The sequence below is a fragment of the Artibeus jamaicensis genome, unplaced genomic scaffold (assembly GCF_021234435.1).
Source record: "Artibeus jamaicensis isolate MK-2021 breed Jamaican fruit bat unplaced genomic scaffold, CSHL_Jam_final contig_2790, whole genome shotgun sequence".
In the NCBI taxonomy this organism is placed as follows: Eukaryota; Metazoa; Chordata; class Mammalia; order Chiroptera; family Phyllostomidae; genus Artibeus; species Artibeus jamaicensis.
Window position 1 is genome coordinate 4,060,035 of NW_026521616.1, and position 15,562 is coordinate 4,075,596.

General features: G+C 39.3%; 1 protein-coding gene across 2 annotated transcripts in view; it reads right to left on the minus strand.

Moving 5' to 3' along the window:
* Positions 1-15,562, minus strand: part of METTL16 (methyltransferase 16, N6-methyladenosine) — a 100,107-nt gene that overhangs the window by 48,975 nt on the left and 35,570 nt on the right. Inside the window, exons 3-5 of one of the 2 annotated variants that reach the window (XM_037133747.2) lie at positions 13,224-13,423; positions 6,356-6,496; positions 3,789-3,904 (exon numbers count right to left, since the gene is read on the minus strand). In XM_037133747.2, coding sequence (XP_036989642.2) covers positions 3,789-3,904; positions 6,356-6,496; positions 13,224-13,423 — 457 coding nt within the window. The remainder of the gene's footprint in view (positions 1-3,788; positions 3,905-6,355; positions 6,497-13,223; positions 13,424-15,562) is intronic. The other variant, XM_037133749.2, reaches the window with a different exon arrangement.

The following is a 15,562-nucleotide window of genomic DNA, read 5'->3' on the forward strand; positions in this document are numbered from 1 at the left end:
TCAGTGGATTTCTCAAAAGAGACCCTACAGGCAAGAAGGGGCTAGAAAGAACTATTCCAAGTCATGAAAACCAAAGACCTACAACCAAGATTGCTCTGTCCAGCAAAACTTTCATTTAGAATGGAAGGACAGATAAAATGCTTCTCAGATAAGATCAAATTCAAGGAGTTCATCATCACCAAGCCCATAATATATGAAATGTTAAAGGGACTTATCTAAGAAAAAGAAAATAAAAAAGATGAACAGTGAAAGGACAGCAAACTCAGTTATTAACAACCACACCTAAAACAAAAGCAAACTAAGAGGACAGCTAGATCAGGAACGGAACCATAGAAATGAAGATCTCATGGAGGGTTAGCAACAGGGGAGTGGGAGAAGAAGAAGGGTGGAGAAGGTAGAGAAAATAAGTAGCATAGACCATAGGTAGAAAATAGATAGGAGGGAGGGTAAGAATAGTATGGGAAATATAGAATCTAAAGAACTTGAGACACGTGGTCATAAACTAAAGGAGGGGGAATGGTGGGGGAGGAGGCGTGCAGAGTGGAGGGGAATGAAGGAGGAAATAGAACTATAATGGCATAATCAATAAAATATATTTTAAAAAAAGATTTCTTAAATGCTGCTTCAACTTTTGTTCCAATCTAGAATGTTGGTATTGTTCATTAATTCCTGTCCCCTTCCCTCCTTTCCCCTGAAAAATATTTAATACATCTGGAGTTTGTTATGAGTTACGTAATTGGTACTTATGGGGTATCTTACCGACTCTGAAAACAGTTTATTCTCTCAAAGCTTTAAGTATATACACTCCTTTATTTCCTTGTGATTAATATACTCCCTTTTTTGTTGTTGTTGTTGTATTAGTATTTATTAATTACTGTACTATTTCCTTACAAACAACTGTAAACCTACTTTCGCCCCACCCTGTAATAACAACACAGACTAGATTCTGAGCTAACTGCTTAGTGCTCCTTCCAAACCTCAGTTCATCCTCACGATAGCCCCATGATATCGGTATTATTATTATTTTTAAATATATTTTATTGACTATACCATTACAGTTGTTCTATTCCCCTCCTTCATTCCCCTCCACCCTGCACACCCTCCCATACCATTCCCCCCCATTTAGTTTATGACCACTTGTCTCAAGTTCTTTAGATTCTATATTTCCCCTACTATTCTTACCCTCCCCCCCATCTATTTTCTACCTACCATCTATGCTACTTATTTTCTCTACCTTCTCCCCCCTTCTCCTTCTCCCACTCCCCTGTTGCTAACCCTCCATGTGATCTTCATTTCTATGTTTCCACTCCTGATCTAGCTGTTCTTTTAGTTTGCTTTCGTTTTAGGTGTGGTTCTTAATAACTGTGAGTTTGCTGTCCTTTCACTGTTCATCTTTTTTATCTTCTTTTTCTTAGGTAAGTCCCTTTAACATTTCATATATTATGGGCTTGGTGATGATGAACTCCTTGAACTTGACCTTATCTGAGAAGCACTTTATCTGTCCTTCCATTCTAAATGAAAGTTTTGCTGTACAGAGCAATCTTAGTTGTACATCCTTGGTTTTCATGACTTGGAATACTTTCCAGCCCCTTCTTGCCTGCAAGGTCCCTTTTGAGAAATCCACTGACAGTCTGATGGGAAGTCCTTTGTAGGTGACTGTCCCCTTATCTCTTGCTGCTTCTAGGATTCTCCCCTTCATTTTAATCTGGACTAATGTAATTATGATGTGCCTTAGTGTGTTCCTCCTTAGGTCCAACTTCTTTGGGACTCTGAACTTCCTGGACTTCCTGGAAGTCTATTTCCTTTGCCAGATTGGGGAAGTTCTCCTTTTTATTTGTTCAAGTAAGTGTTCCACTTGTGGCTGTTCCTCTTCCCCTTCTGATACCCCTATAATTCGGATGTTGGAGTGTTTAAAGATATCCTGGAGGTTCCTAAGCCTCTTCTCATTTTTTTCAATTCTTACTTCTTCTTTCTTTTCTGTTTGGTTGTTTCTTTCTTCCTTCTGGTCCACTCCATTGATTTGAGTCCCAGTTTCCTTCCCATCACTATTGATTCCCTGTGCATTTTCCTTCATTTCACTTAGTGTGGCCTTCATTTTTTCATCTAATTTGTGACCAAATTCAACCAGTTCTGTGAGCATCTTGATCACCAATGCTTTGAACTGTGCATTTGATGGGTTGGCATCTTTTGTTACTTAGTTGTATTATTTCTGGAGCTTTGACCTGTTCTTTCATTTGGGCCTTGTTTGTTGTTTTTTTTTTTGGTCTTGACGTGCCTGTTCTGCAGTGTGTGCCAAAGCCTTAAGTGTTCACCAGGGCGGGGCAACCCAGTGGCTATGTTGACACAGTATGTCAGAGAGGGGGTCAGAGAGGAAACAGTGGCTCTTGCTTTGCTCTCTGTTGGATTTCAGTCCCTTCCACCACTTCCCCCAAGCAAACTGGGACCTTCTGGTGCTGTTTCCTGGGTGTGTGGGCTTCTGTACGTTCTAAGACCCTATGGGTCTCGCCAGCAAACTCTCTTGTGAGACTGGGAATGTCTCCCGACACTTCAACCCCCAAGTTTTTTTCATTGGTGCTTAGGCTTTATTTCCCAAAGCTGGGTCCCTGGGTTGCATGGTGTGTCTCACTGCCCCCCCCCCTTTTTTTGCCTGGTTTATCTGCTTGCGAATGTGTGTCCACAGTCAGCCAACCACCTTGCGTGCCTCACTGGGTTGGGTCTGCTTGTTTCCTCCCCACCCCAGCATCTGCCAACCACAACATCTTCCTCCCGGGACCCCTCTCTGCTGGCTGCCGACTCCGCCTCTCTTACCCGTCTGGGTGAATGGTCCATTTTTGTCAGATTTTGGTACAGTTCAATTTTCTGTCTGTTATGATTGTGTATTTGTTTCTAAATCTTTGTTGTCCTTAAGTTTGGTTGTGTAAGGAGGTACAGTGTTTCCACCTACGCCTCCATCTTGGCCGGAAGTCCAGGTTCTTTGTTTTTTCTTGTTTTTTAAATATTTTATTTATTTTTAGAGAGAGGGACAGGAAGAAGAGTGGGAGAGAAACATCAGTGTGTGGTTGCCTCTCATGTGTCCCCTACTGGGGACCTGGCTTGCAACCCAGGCATGTGCCCTGACTGGGAATCAAACCAGCGACCCTTTGCTTCACAGGCTTGTGCTCAATCCACTGACCTACACCAGCCAGGGCAGGTTCTTTGTTTGTAATCCAGTGTCATTTCTTTCCATATTCATATACATTTTTCATTGGAAGTTGTAAAGACTAAATTGGAAATTTGCTTCCTATCAAATGATAGGTGGCAGTAAAAACAGTAACCTCCTCCCTAAGCCAATTAACCCAATTCAGCAGTACACTGTAACCTCAATTGGTCCAATCAGAAGAAACCCAAAAGTTGAATAGTTTAGGGAAGAAAAGAGCTCTTCCCTCACTCTCTCCCCCTCCTCAAATATTACTCTGTCACAATTAAACCAGCCTGGAAACAAAACCAACCAAGGGCTAGGTCAGAGCCAAGACAAACCTGCAAAACTTGAGCCTCACCTTTGATACTACTATAAACCCTTTGATCAACCTGTTCCTAAAGTCAACACTACTGCTGGATTCTCAGATATGTAAACCAATAAATGTCCTTTCTTGTTAAGTCAATCTAAATTATGTTTGTGTTTTCATATGCTTAATTAGCAAAGAAGCCACATTTAGATTCCCAAACAAAAGCTGTTTTTTGTTCTTATTTTTGCAAACAAAGTAAACTTAGATGAATATTCAATTACTTTAAAGGAGAAAATATTTTACCTTGGCTTCCAACTGATTGGCAAAAAAGGGAGGATTGCACATGCAAAAGTCATAGACTATCTCCGATTCTTCTTTAAGAGCATCCATCAGGAGTGTTTTCTGTGGTACTTTTACCACTAGGAGAAAACATAGGAACTGTTAACTACTATAAATGCTGTGGTAGTTTTCAAGTATGTCCACAAATTCTTTGATACTAGTCCCTTCAAAAGGTAGAGCTTGACTTCTTTCTCTTTAAGTATAGGCTGAATTCACAGACTTGCTTTTATTGAATAGAACATGATGGAAGTAAAAGGGTGTCACTTTTGAGGCTAGGCCATAAAAAGTAATATGGCTTCTTGCTTGTCCTATCTCTTGAATTACCTGCTCTAGGAAAAGCCAGCTGACATGCTGTAAGGATGGCCAAGCAACCCTTGGAAGAGATCCACACGGCAATGAACTAAGGCTTCCTGGCAAGAGCCATCGAAGTGAGCCATCTTGGAAGCAAATATTTTTTAAATAATTTTTACTTCTTTTTAGAGAGGGGAGAAGGGAGAGAGGAAGAGAGGGAGAGAAACATCAATGTGAGAGAGAAACACTGATCAGTTGCCTCTCGTATGTGCCCCAATCAGGGACCTGTAACCAGGCATATGTGCTGATGGGGAACTGAACTGGTGACTTCTCACTATGCAGGATTACACCAAACCAACTGAGCCGCACCAGTCGGGGTGGAAGGAGCTTTACCTCTAGTCAATCCTTCAGATGATGGCAACCCCATGAAAAATTCTGAACCAGAACCACGTAACTACGCCATGCCCAAACTCCCGATTCATTGAAACTATGATAATAAATGTTCACTGTTCAAAGCTAGATTTTAGAGTTATCTGTAATACAGATGGATACCTTAAAAAATGCATCAACAATATCACTATCTCTTCTTACAATCATATGTTTAACACTAGCAAGAAAAGCCTATTTCTTCCATAAAGAGACTTTTGGGAGTTTCTTTATGGGACTCCCTTTAATGGAAAAAAACACCCCAAAACAGAATATCCAGCCCTTTATATATTAAATAAACACAAAAATAAAAAGTAACTGATTATTAAGGAAATTCAACTATTTGTAGCACAGTTCCATGTACTGAAATTAAAAAAAAAAAAATGGTATATTTTAATCAACAGTTGGGTTTTCTTCCTTTTAAAATCTTAGTGACTAAGTTACTTTTTATATTGTTGATCCTCACTATTTGCAGTATATGAACATTTATTTGTGTTCTATCGAGTCATCACAATCACTGAATTAGTGTATACTGAATTAACTGGCTGTGAAAAGAAATACAAGATTGCTCTATCCAGCAAAACTTTCATTTAGAATGGAAGGACAGATAAAGTGCTTCTCTGATTAAGATCAAATTCAAAGAGTTCATCATCACCAAGACCTTATTATATGAAATGTTAAAGGGACTTATCTAAGTTAAAAAAACATGAACAGTGAAAGGACAACAAACTCACAGTTATTAACCACCACATCTAAAACAAAAGCAAACTAAAAGGACAGCTAGATCAGGAGTGGAAACATAGAAATGAAGATCTCAAGGCGGGTTAGCAACAGGGGAGTGGGAGGAGAAGGGGGGAGAAGGTACAGAAAATAAGTAGCATAGACTGTAGATAGAAAATAGATGGGGGGGGCAAGAATAGTATGGGAAATATAGAATCTAAACTTGAGACACATGGTCATAAACTAAAGGGGGGGTTAATGGTGGGGACGGGGGGGTAGGGTGGAGGGGAATGAAAGGGGGAATAGAACAACTGTTAACAGCATAATCAATAAAAAAATAAATAATAAAAAAAAAGAAATAAAAGATGAGTTAGGTAACTGCAAGCCTCTGGTCCAACATTTTCATCAACCAATTTTTATGCATGTTTCTGTTTAAAGACACTTTATTTAATATACATTGTTGGTTAATTAACACAACTCATGGTGAATGGCACTATAACCCTGTCTGAAAGAAGCTTATCTAACATATTTTCTCTGTAAGGCATATCACGCCTTCTTATACTTATGGAACACTAGGTAGTACTTAAGCACTATATTTAGGGGCCATTTTAAATAGCAAAATCACCAAGAAAAAGCACGGAAGTGAAAAAAAGAGTGGCACTAAACAGCCCATGGAAAGGATCCTTGACTACAGTATAAGAGCTGAAACAAGAAGGCAGAGCATCGCCTTGTTCAACTGTAGCTGGGAACATGCACGTTGGGTGGCTCAAGTTCTTTGCCACTTTGCACATGTCTGTAGATGACCACCAAAGCACCAGGAACATATATTTTGGGGTTAAAAATAACCCTAAGTAGGCAAATCCACAAGTACAGAATCCACAAATTACGAGGACTGACTGTATTTACCGTATTTCTTTCTGAATTACTTCTGATAAAACAAAACAAAACAAAAAACACAGCAAATCTAATTACAATGTACCAGGCTTTTTCAATTACCAAAGTTTGTATATTAAAGCAAAAGATAAGATGTGTTAAATTAGAAAAACAGGTTAATAAGTAAAGGTTAAAAGGGACATTTGTTCTGTAGAACTAACCTTTTATAAGATCAGATAAGTTATTCTGTTCCACGTTTTTCTTTGCATAGTTGAAGCACATATCATCGACTTCTGTTGCAAGGAAGTACCAGCCATTTAAGGTACTTCCAAGTAAAGGGTAGATGCAGGATGCCCCAGTACCTAGTAAAGTGAAAATCCAAATCACACTGCACATACGTGAGGAAGAGGTAAGAATAGCAAGCAAAAACACCATTCTTATCTTCTCAGAATTCTTTTTTTTAAAAGATCTTATTTATTTTTAGAGAGAAGGGAGGGGAGGGAGAAAGAGAGAGGGAAACATCAATGTGTGGTTACCTCTCATGTGGCCCCCTCTGGGGACCTGGCCTGCAACCCAGGCATGTGACCTGACTGGGAATCCAACTGGTGACCCTTTGGTTTGCAGGGCGGCACTCAACCCACTGAGCTACATCAGCCAGGGCTACCTTCTTAGACTTCTTATGGCCTTGACAGTTTAATTCACAAGCTGGTACCTAATTATGTACATACTGTGGCTACTGGGTTCCTCCGTTGTTTCATGTGTCGTAGTCTTGCCTCATAATTAGATTCAAATTTCTTAGAGGATACAAATCTTGCTGATCTCTTTTCCTTGTATGTTATATGTAAAATAAAGTGTGCATAATTGGCTGGTGATCAAGGAATACAGAACCAATTAACTGAAAATTGTTAAAACAATTTAATTTGGCCTTGGCTGGTGTGACTCAGTGGACTGAGTGCCAGCCTGTGAACCAAAGGTTACTGGTTCAATTCCCAGTCAGGGCATATGCCTAGATTGTGGACCAGGTCCACAGTAGGGGGCTCATGAGAGGCAACCACACATGGACGTTTCCCTTTCTTCTCCCTCCTTTCCCTCCTCTAAAAATAAATAAACAAAGCTTTAAATTTTTTAATTTGATTTATAAAGTGTCTTCATTTTAAATTTCACACAAAACTGGATTTTCTTAAAAGAAATCAATGCTAATTGTTAAAGCACCACAGTACTAAATTAGACACCCCACTCCCCAAAACAGAAAAAATATATAAGTTATAAAGTTTTTATGGTAACAAACCACTCAATTCTTCACATATCTGTGAATTGTTACTTGAAGGAAACCAGAATTTATAAAAAAAAAAACAAAAGCTAAAACTAAAGAGAAAATGCATCTTAGATGTGGAGACATAGAAACACATTTCATCCAGAACCAAAACATCAATCACTGGCTTGCCCCACCAAAATTTTAAGGAAGACATTCAGAGGCAAATGCTCCAGGCAAAGATCACTCTTTGACAACTAGGGGTTGGTCCTAAATTTGTATGTAGAACCCTTAACCATGGATGAGATGGACTATATACTAACCTCAAATACTGTTTTTATAACCACTGACTAATCTTGGCCAGTAAGACTTTATGGTTTTTAAAAAGATTTTATTTACTAATTTTTAGAGAGGGGAAGTGTCCCAGCAACCCAGGCATATGCCCTGACTGGGAATCAAACCAGTGACCCTCTGGTTTGCAGGCCTGAGCTCAATCCTCTGAGCCACAGCAGCCAGGGCAGCCAATTAAACTTTAAAGAGAAGAAAATCTGGTGTTTCTCCTAAGGGTCTAAGTAGTTAGCCCATACCAGCCACTCCAGGCCTGTTTTCCCTGGTCATATCTTGGTGCAGAAGAAGGGAAGCTAGAGATACTCCTAACCCAGAGGAAATCCAGACTCATTTTACTGCTTCCTCATTAAGTATTCTGAACAGTCTAGTAAAACACAGGACAACTGATGGCTAGAACTTTAAAGCTCTCTGACAGTCACCATGATTGCTAAATTTTCTATCATGTTTACATCCAGGCCCTGATGGTACAGAACACACACCTCCTTGAGGACATGTGACAACATGAGGAAAGGATGGTAAAGGGTACTCAAGCTCCTCTCAGATGCCAGTTATTTAGCTACCTGTTAGCCATTCTGGTAAGCCACAGTCGCTCAGAGTAAGGAATTTCAAGTAGCACTTTCATCTTTGCATGGAAAAAAAAATTACAGACCAGACCCCAGGCCCTTGATTCTCACATGATTGCCTCTCTCTTTATATTTCAATTTTATTTAAAGCAAAACAAATAAACACATGAAAAAGTTTTCTTCAGTTGCTTAATGACAGACACAGGTAAAGGCTTATCTTCCGGAAAAAAAAAATCAAGTTTCTCAATTCTTTAGACCACAAGACTTGCATTCTAACATCCTAAGCACCTCAGAAAGCTGAACAATATTTTACATGGAAGAAAAAAAAAAGAACTTGTAATGATAAATAAAAATGGAAAGTGTACAATCATAGAATTAGAGCACACTGAAGGGAGTCTGGGGGAAGAATTTATATAAAACCCTAATTAGAATGAATGTGATTTTAGCACCAGTGCACCTTATGAAGAGCTAAAATCCATTAACCTCCTATATCCCCAAGTGTTATTCTAGAAGGGTTAGGGCATAATTAAAATAAATTAGTACCAAATAGGCTCTCAAGCTTTTTAAGCTTTCTACAACCCATCAAGCCAATCTTCTGCCATTAACATAAAAGAGCAAAAGCTTTTGTTAAACTCCGTTATTTTTATATTCTGCTCAGCTTATATGGGTTGTTCATATTTTTGAATGTTGAAAGAATCACATATTTATCAATATTAAACGAATCATTTACTGGATACCTACTATGTACTAGAACCTTTGTTAGGCCTTGTTAGTAAGCACAAAATACAGGCTCTGCACTTTGCAACCTAGTGGTAGAGAAAGACATTAATCAATCAGACAAGTGAATGTGTAGTTAAAAACTAAAAAATAACGCCAAGGAAGAAACATGGTTTTCCAAAGTTCATAATCAAGGAACTTATGCTGAAAGGTCAGAGAAGGCTTTCCTGATGAAATAAGGCTTGAGTTAATAACTACTGTAAATGAGACTATTTCATAAGGTAAGGGTGGGAAGATCCATATAGAGGGAACAATGTGTACATAGGCCTGGAGGTATAATGCCTTCACAGAAGAATTAAAGAGTGCAGAAAAAAAAAAAAAAAAGAGAGAAGCACATAAGATGAGGCTCTAGGGAGGCCTAGAAAAGAGGGCAGAAATCAGACAATGAAAATTTTCATAGGCCAAGTCAAGATTTTGGGTATTTTTCACAAAAACAATAGGAAGCCATTAAAGTAGTAAAGATGTGATCAGATATGAGTTTTACTTTCTGGAGAATGGAATAGAGAGGCACCAGAGTGGATGACAAGAGAGTAGATGAGAAGCTTATTCTGTAGACCAGGAGAGTTAATGGTAACTTGAACTGAGATGGTGACAGTGGATATGAAGAAAAGTAGATGATTTAGGAAATATTTGAGAGAAAATCAACAGGATATGGTGACAGACATTCTCAGTGAGGAGAGGGGAAATAAAAAACAAAGGAAGAGTCCTGGCTGGTGTGGCTCAGAGGATTGAGCATGGGCCTGTGAAATAAAGGGTTGCCAGTTCAATTCCCCACCAGGGAACATGGCTGGGCTGTGGGCCAGGTCCCCTGTAGGGGTTGTGTGACAGGCAACCACACACAGATGTTTCTCTCCCTCTCTTTCTCCTTCCCTTCTCCTTTAATGTTTTTTTTAAAACATTAAAAAAAACACCACACACACATACACAAGAGGATCAAGATTCAAAAGAAAGAATATGAGTCTGGTCTTCGACATGGCAAAGTCTAAAATGTTTCTGAGATATTCAAGTTTCTCATGTATATGAGACTAGAAAAGTAATCTGAATTGAAGAAATACATAAATTTGTAGGTTATCTGCATGGAAGTGGAAAACAAAGTCCTAGATGTGGATGAAATTGCCTAGTGGTAAGGTGCTAAACAAGAAAAGAGCTAAAGACTGAGCTTTAGGATTTGAACACCTAGTGGAAAGTGAGCTGGAAAAGAGGAGAAGAGAGACTACAAATGAAAGAGGAAAACCAGGAATCTGTTGTCATGGATGCCAATGGAAAGTGTATTAAAAAGAAAGGAGGGGTCAATAATGAATGCTGCTAAAAATGCCATGCGTGACAAGGACTGAAAATGCATGCAAATGTCATAATTAAACATTTACTATCTAAAAATGGTGTCTGCTATCAACTATACTATATTTAAAAATAGAGCCACAAAGCTTTTAATTTTTTTCATAAAGGACTGGTAAAGGTCACAGAATTAAAAAGAAATTTAAATGTTATCAAATAGAAATATCAGCTATGACAAACATATAATACATTTATAATTGCAAAACACACCCTGGCTTCCTTTCTTTCTGTATATCCACTTACTCTTCTAAATGAATCAGATTGAACAGTCTCCTCCATTGCAGTTTACAATTGAGAACATCTTACTCTAACTCAGTGACTTTTCTTCACTTTTTAATTTTGGATTAAATACCCTCTACAAATAATCACTCAAGAGGTTCCTGAAAGTATTCAGGCCCACATGATCTTTTACCAAATGGCCATCACTAAAAAACACAATATGGAAACTACATTACTAATGCTAAATAATTCAGAGTAAAAATAATACCCAATATACACAGATACTAATACCGTAATCTGAAAAGCTAAAAAACAAGAGCCTCGCTTCCTCTCACCTATCTGCTCTCTATTCGGTGCTGACAACTTTTTCTTAAGAGAAATCAGTGGCAGAAAACGCTGGTATAGGAATAAGAGCAGTAATATCTATAGTCACATTCTTTCATGAATAACCAGAGGAGTTTACGAAGATTCTGACCTTGAGAAATTTATAAAACTGACATTTAGTAAAAAGAATTTAAAACCACATACCGTGGACTTCTGCCAAGATAGAGGCGTAGGTGGGAGCACTGTACCTCCTCGCACAACCAAGTTTAAAAACAACAAAGTTTTAGCAACAAAAACGCAGCCAAACCACAGAAAATTGAACTACACGGAAGTCTGATAACAACGAACCCTTCAGCCAAACTGGTAAGAGGGGCAGAGCCAGCAGCAGAGTAAGATCAGGCAGGAAAGATCCACTGGACAAACCCAGGCACGCAACCCAGGCACACTGGCAGCTGTAGGCAGATCCCAGGTGTGGAGTAGCGAGCAGACCCACTGAGGGCTGACCACAGTCACACATTCACACCCAGATAAACCAGTGAAGGAGCGAGCGGTGAGACAGACCGTGCAGGCCCCAGTGGCGGGAAGTGGCAGAGGGGACCGCCATTGTCCCTCTCTGACCCGCCCCCACGTACAGCGTCAGAAACCAGCGACCTGGGTGGCCTCTCTCTGACCTGCCCCCATGCCCAGCGTCACGAACCAGGGACCTGGGTGGCCCGCCCTGGTGAACAACTAAGACTCCGCTCTTCATACCTAACAGGCACAAACAGATCAAAACACAGCTCAAGAACAACTCAGAGCCCCAGAGCCGATAAATCTAAGCCATGAAGAAATAGCCAAACTTTCAGATGCACAGTTCAAAACACCAGTGATCAGGATGCTCACAGAACTGGTTGATTTTAGTTACAAATTAGAGGAACATATGAAGGCTAAACTAATTGAAATGAATGGTAATGCACAGGAAACCAATAGTAATGGAAAGGAGACTGGGACTCAAATCAAAGGAGTGGACCAGAAAGAGGAAAAAAATGACCAAACAGAAAAGGACGAAGAAACAAGAATTCAAAAAAAATGAAGAGAGGCTTAGGAACCTTCAGGACATCTTTTTTTTTTTTTTTAATGAAGACCCTAACTGGAGGGCCATTCTTTTTTTTTTTTTTTTTAATCTTTAGAAGAGAAGGGAAGAAGAGAGGAGGAGAAACGTCAATGTATGGTTGCTTCTGGTGTGTTCCCGGCTAGAAATTGGCCTGCAACCTAGGCATGTGCCCTGACTGGGAATCGAACTGCGATATTTTGGTTGGTAGGCCCGCGCTCAACCCACTGACCTACACCAGCCAGGGCTCCCTTCAGGACATCTTTAAACATTCCAACATCTGAATTACAGGGGTACCAGAAGGGGAAGAGGAACAGCAACAAGTGGAACATTTATTTGAACAAATAATAAAGGGGAATTTCCCCAATCTGGCAAAGGAAATAGATCTCCAGGAAATCCAGGAAGCTCAGAGTCCCAAAGAAGTTGGACCCAAGAAGAAACACACCAAGGCACAGCATAATTACATTAGCCAAGATTGAAATGAAGGAGAGAATTCTAGAAGCAGCAAGAGCTAAGGGGACAGTCACCTACAAAGGACTTCCCATCAGACTGTCAGCGGATTTCTCAAAAGGGACCTTACAGGCAAGAAGGGGCTGGAAAGAAGTATTTCAAGTCATGAAATCCAAAGACCTACATCCAAGATTGCTCTATCCAGCAAAGCTTTCATTTAGAATGGAAGGGCAGATAAAGTGCTTCTCAGATAAGGTCAAGTTCAAGGAGTTCATCATCACCAAGCACTTATTATATGAAATGTTAAAGGGACTTACCTAAGAAAAAGAAGATAAAAAAGATGAACAGTGGAAGGACAATAAACTCACAGTTATTAAGAACCACACCTAAAACAAAAGCAAACTAAGAGGACAACTAGATCAGGAGCAGAACCAAAGAAATGAAGATCACATGGAGGGTTAGCAACAGGGGAGTGCGAGGAGGAGAAGGGGGGAGAAGGTACAGAAAATAAGTAGCATAGATGGTAGGTAGAAAATAGGGGGGAGGGCAAGAATAGTATGGGAAATATAGAATCTAAAGAACTTGAGACATGTGGTCATAAATGAAAGAGGGGGAATGGTGGGGGAGGGGTGTAAAGGGTGGAGGGGAAATGAAGTGGGGAAATAGAACAACTGTAATGGCATAATCAATAAAATAAATTAAAAAAAAACAACAAAAAAACCCCCACATACCTATGTCAATTCCTCTTCGGAGAGTACTTTTATCAGAGTCCTGATGACCAATCAGATCTTCTACCCAATGAATATAGTTGAGTCTCGAGGGAACTGCAGGAATTAGTCTTTCCAATGGAATATCAATAGAAAGTCCAAAATCCTCCCTCAGGAGGGTACAAGTCAGAGCTCTGACTGCTTCAGGGTCTTTAAAATTAAGACTAGGGTGGAGAAAAAGAAGTAAAACTGATTAATAAGATTTGCTATGCTGTATAAGCTTCATGGCAGCCAGGCAATACCAAACACCCATTTGAATGTCCCAAGACATGACACATAAATAGCTGTGTGAGGTATTCAGCACAGTGGCATCCACACAAGAATGTTTAACACATTGACAGTGTATAAACAGTATATAAATTTCCACCCCAAACACTGCATTTTCACACATGAAAGATAGAGGACAAGAATGTCTCTCTTGCATTCCTGCCTGATTGACTTCTTATCTAGCTAGCTATGTGACTTAAGACAACTTGAGCATTATTTCCTCAGCTGTACAATGGGGATAACAGTACCTATATCATAGTGCTTCTGAGAGAATCTGTAAAAAGTACTTAGTATAATGCCCAGCAACTATTTTAGAAATGCTGGCCATTTTTAGCATTATCAATTAACCTGATTTGACATTAGCAGTCTTTGAAAATTAAACTTAGAAATGAAAATTTTTAATAATGAAAATAGGATATGATAATATAAGAAATATTACAAATATCAAATTTAAAAATCTGACCATTTTTAGCAGCTTTACTGAGGTGTAATTTACATACTATAAAATTCACCTACAGTATACAATACAGTAGTTTTTAGTATATTCACAGAGTTGTGCAACCATCACCACAATCCAATTTTAGAACACTTCCATCAGCCCAAAAAAGAAACCTCATGCCTATTTGCAAGTCATTTCTTGTTTCTATTCTCAGCTCTAGTCTACCAGTAATGTACTTTGTCTCCATAAATCTGCCTTTTGTTGATACTTCATAAATGAAATCGCACAATACATGTTCCTTTTTCTGGATTTGTTCACTTAGCACAGTGATTTTCAACATTTTTCATCCATACATAAACTAGTTACTAAAATTCTGTGGCACTCCAAAAAATATATTGGGTTGGCCAAAAGTTCGCTGATTTTTTTCCATAACATGGTTTTAATAGCACTTAGGTGTCTTTAACTTCATTTGAAACAATTTTTAAAAATTATATTGTGACAGCTGTCATATCAGCGTACATTAAAAAAAGTTATCAAGCCCTGACTGGTGTAGCTCAGTGGATACAGCACAGGCCTGCGAATCAAAGGATCGCGGTTCGATTCCCAGTCAGGGCACATGCCTGGGTTGCAGGCTGCTTCCCTGCAGGCCAGTTTCCAGCAGGGGATGCCCAAAAGGCAACCATACACCGATGTTTCTCTCCCTCTCTCCTTCCCTTCCCCTCTAAAGATAGATAGATAGATAGATAGATAGATAGATAGATAGATAGATAGATAGATAGATAGATAGATAAAATCTAAAAAAAAAGTTATCAAAATGGGTGAATTTTTCTGCAGCTTAATATTGAAGATGGAAGATAATACGCAACATTTTTAGCATATTACGCTTTATTATTTCAAGAAAGATAAAAATGCAACTGAAACAAAAAAAGATTTGTGCAGTATATTTGTGCAGTGACTGACTGAATGTGCCAAACTGGTTTCCAAAGTTTCTTGGTACTATTGACATTTTGACCAAATAATCCTTTCCTGGGGGCTGTCTTATGCACAGGAAGATGTTTAGCAGCACTTTTGGCCTTTATTCACTAGAAGCCAACAGCAGAGATAGCCAACATACCCAAAATATCTAAACTGATAAAGTTATTGGTAAAAATTAAAAATGTCTTAACTTCTGGCCAAGATAGAGGCATAGGTAGACACACTGTGCCTCCTCCCACAACCAAAATAAGGACAACAAAAATTCAGAACCAAAAAAACAACCAGAACTGATGGAAAATTGAACTATATAAAAGTCTAACAAACCAAGAAGTTAAAAAAGAAACATTCATCCAGAATTTCAATCAAGAAGTTAAAAAAGAAACATTCATCTAGACTGGTAGGAGGGGCGGAGAGAACTTGCAGCAAAGCAGCAGCTGGCGGACCCAGTGAGGTGGGGAATTGTAAGGGGGTAAGGGGGGGTGGCAAGGCGCACAAGGCAGCTGGCAGACCGGGCGGTCCCACATTCCCATGCAGATAAACCAGGCAAAACTGGGGAACAAGGCAGACCACACAACCGAGGGTCCCAGCGCCAGGAAACAAAGCCTCAAACACAGATTGAAAA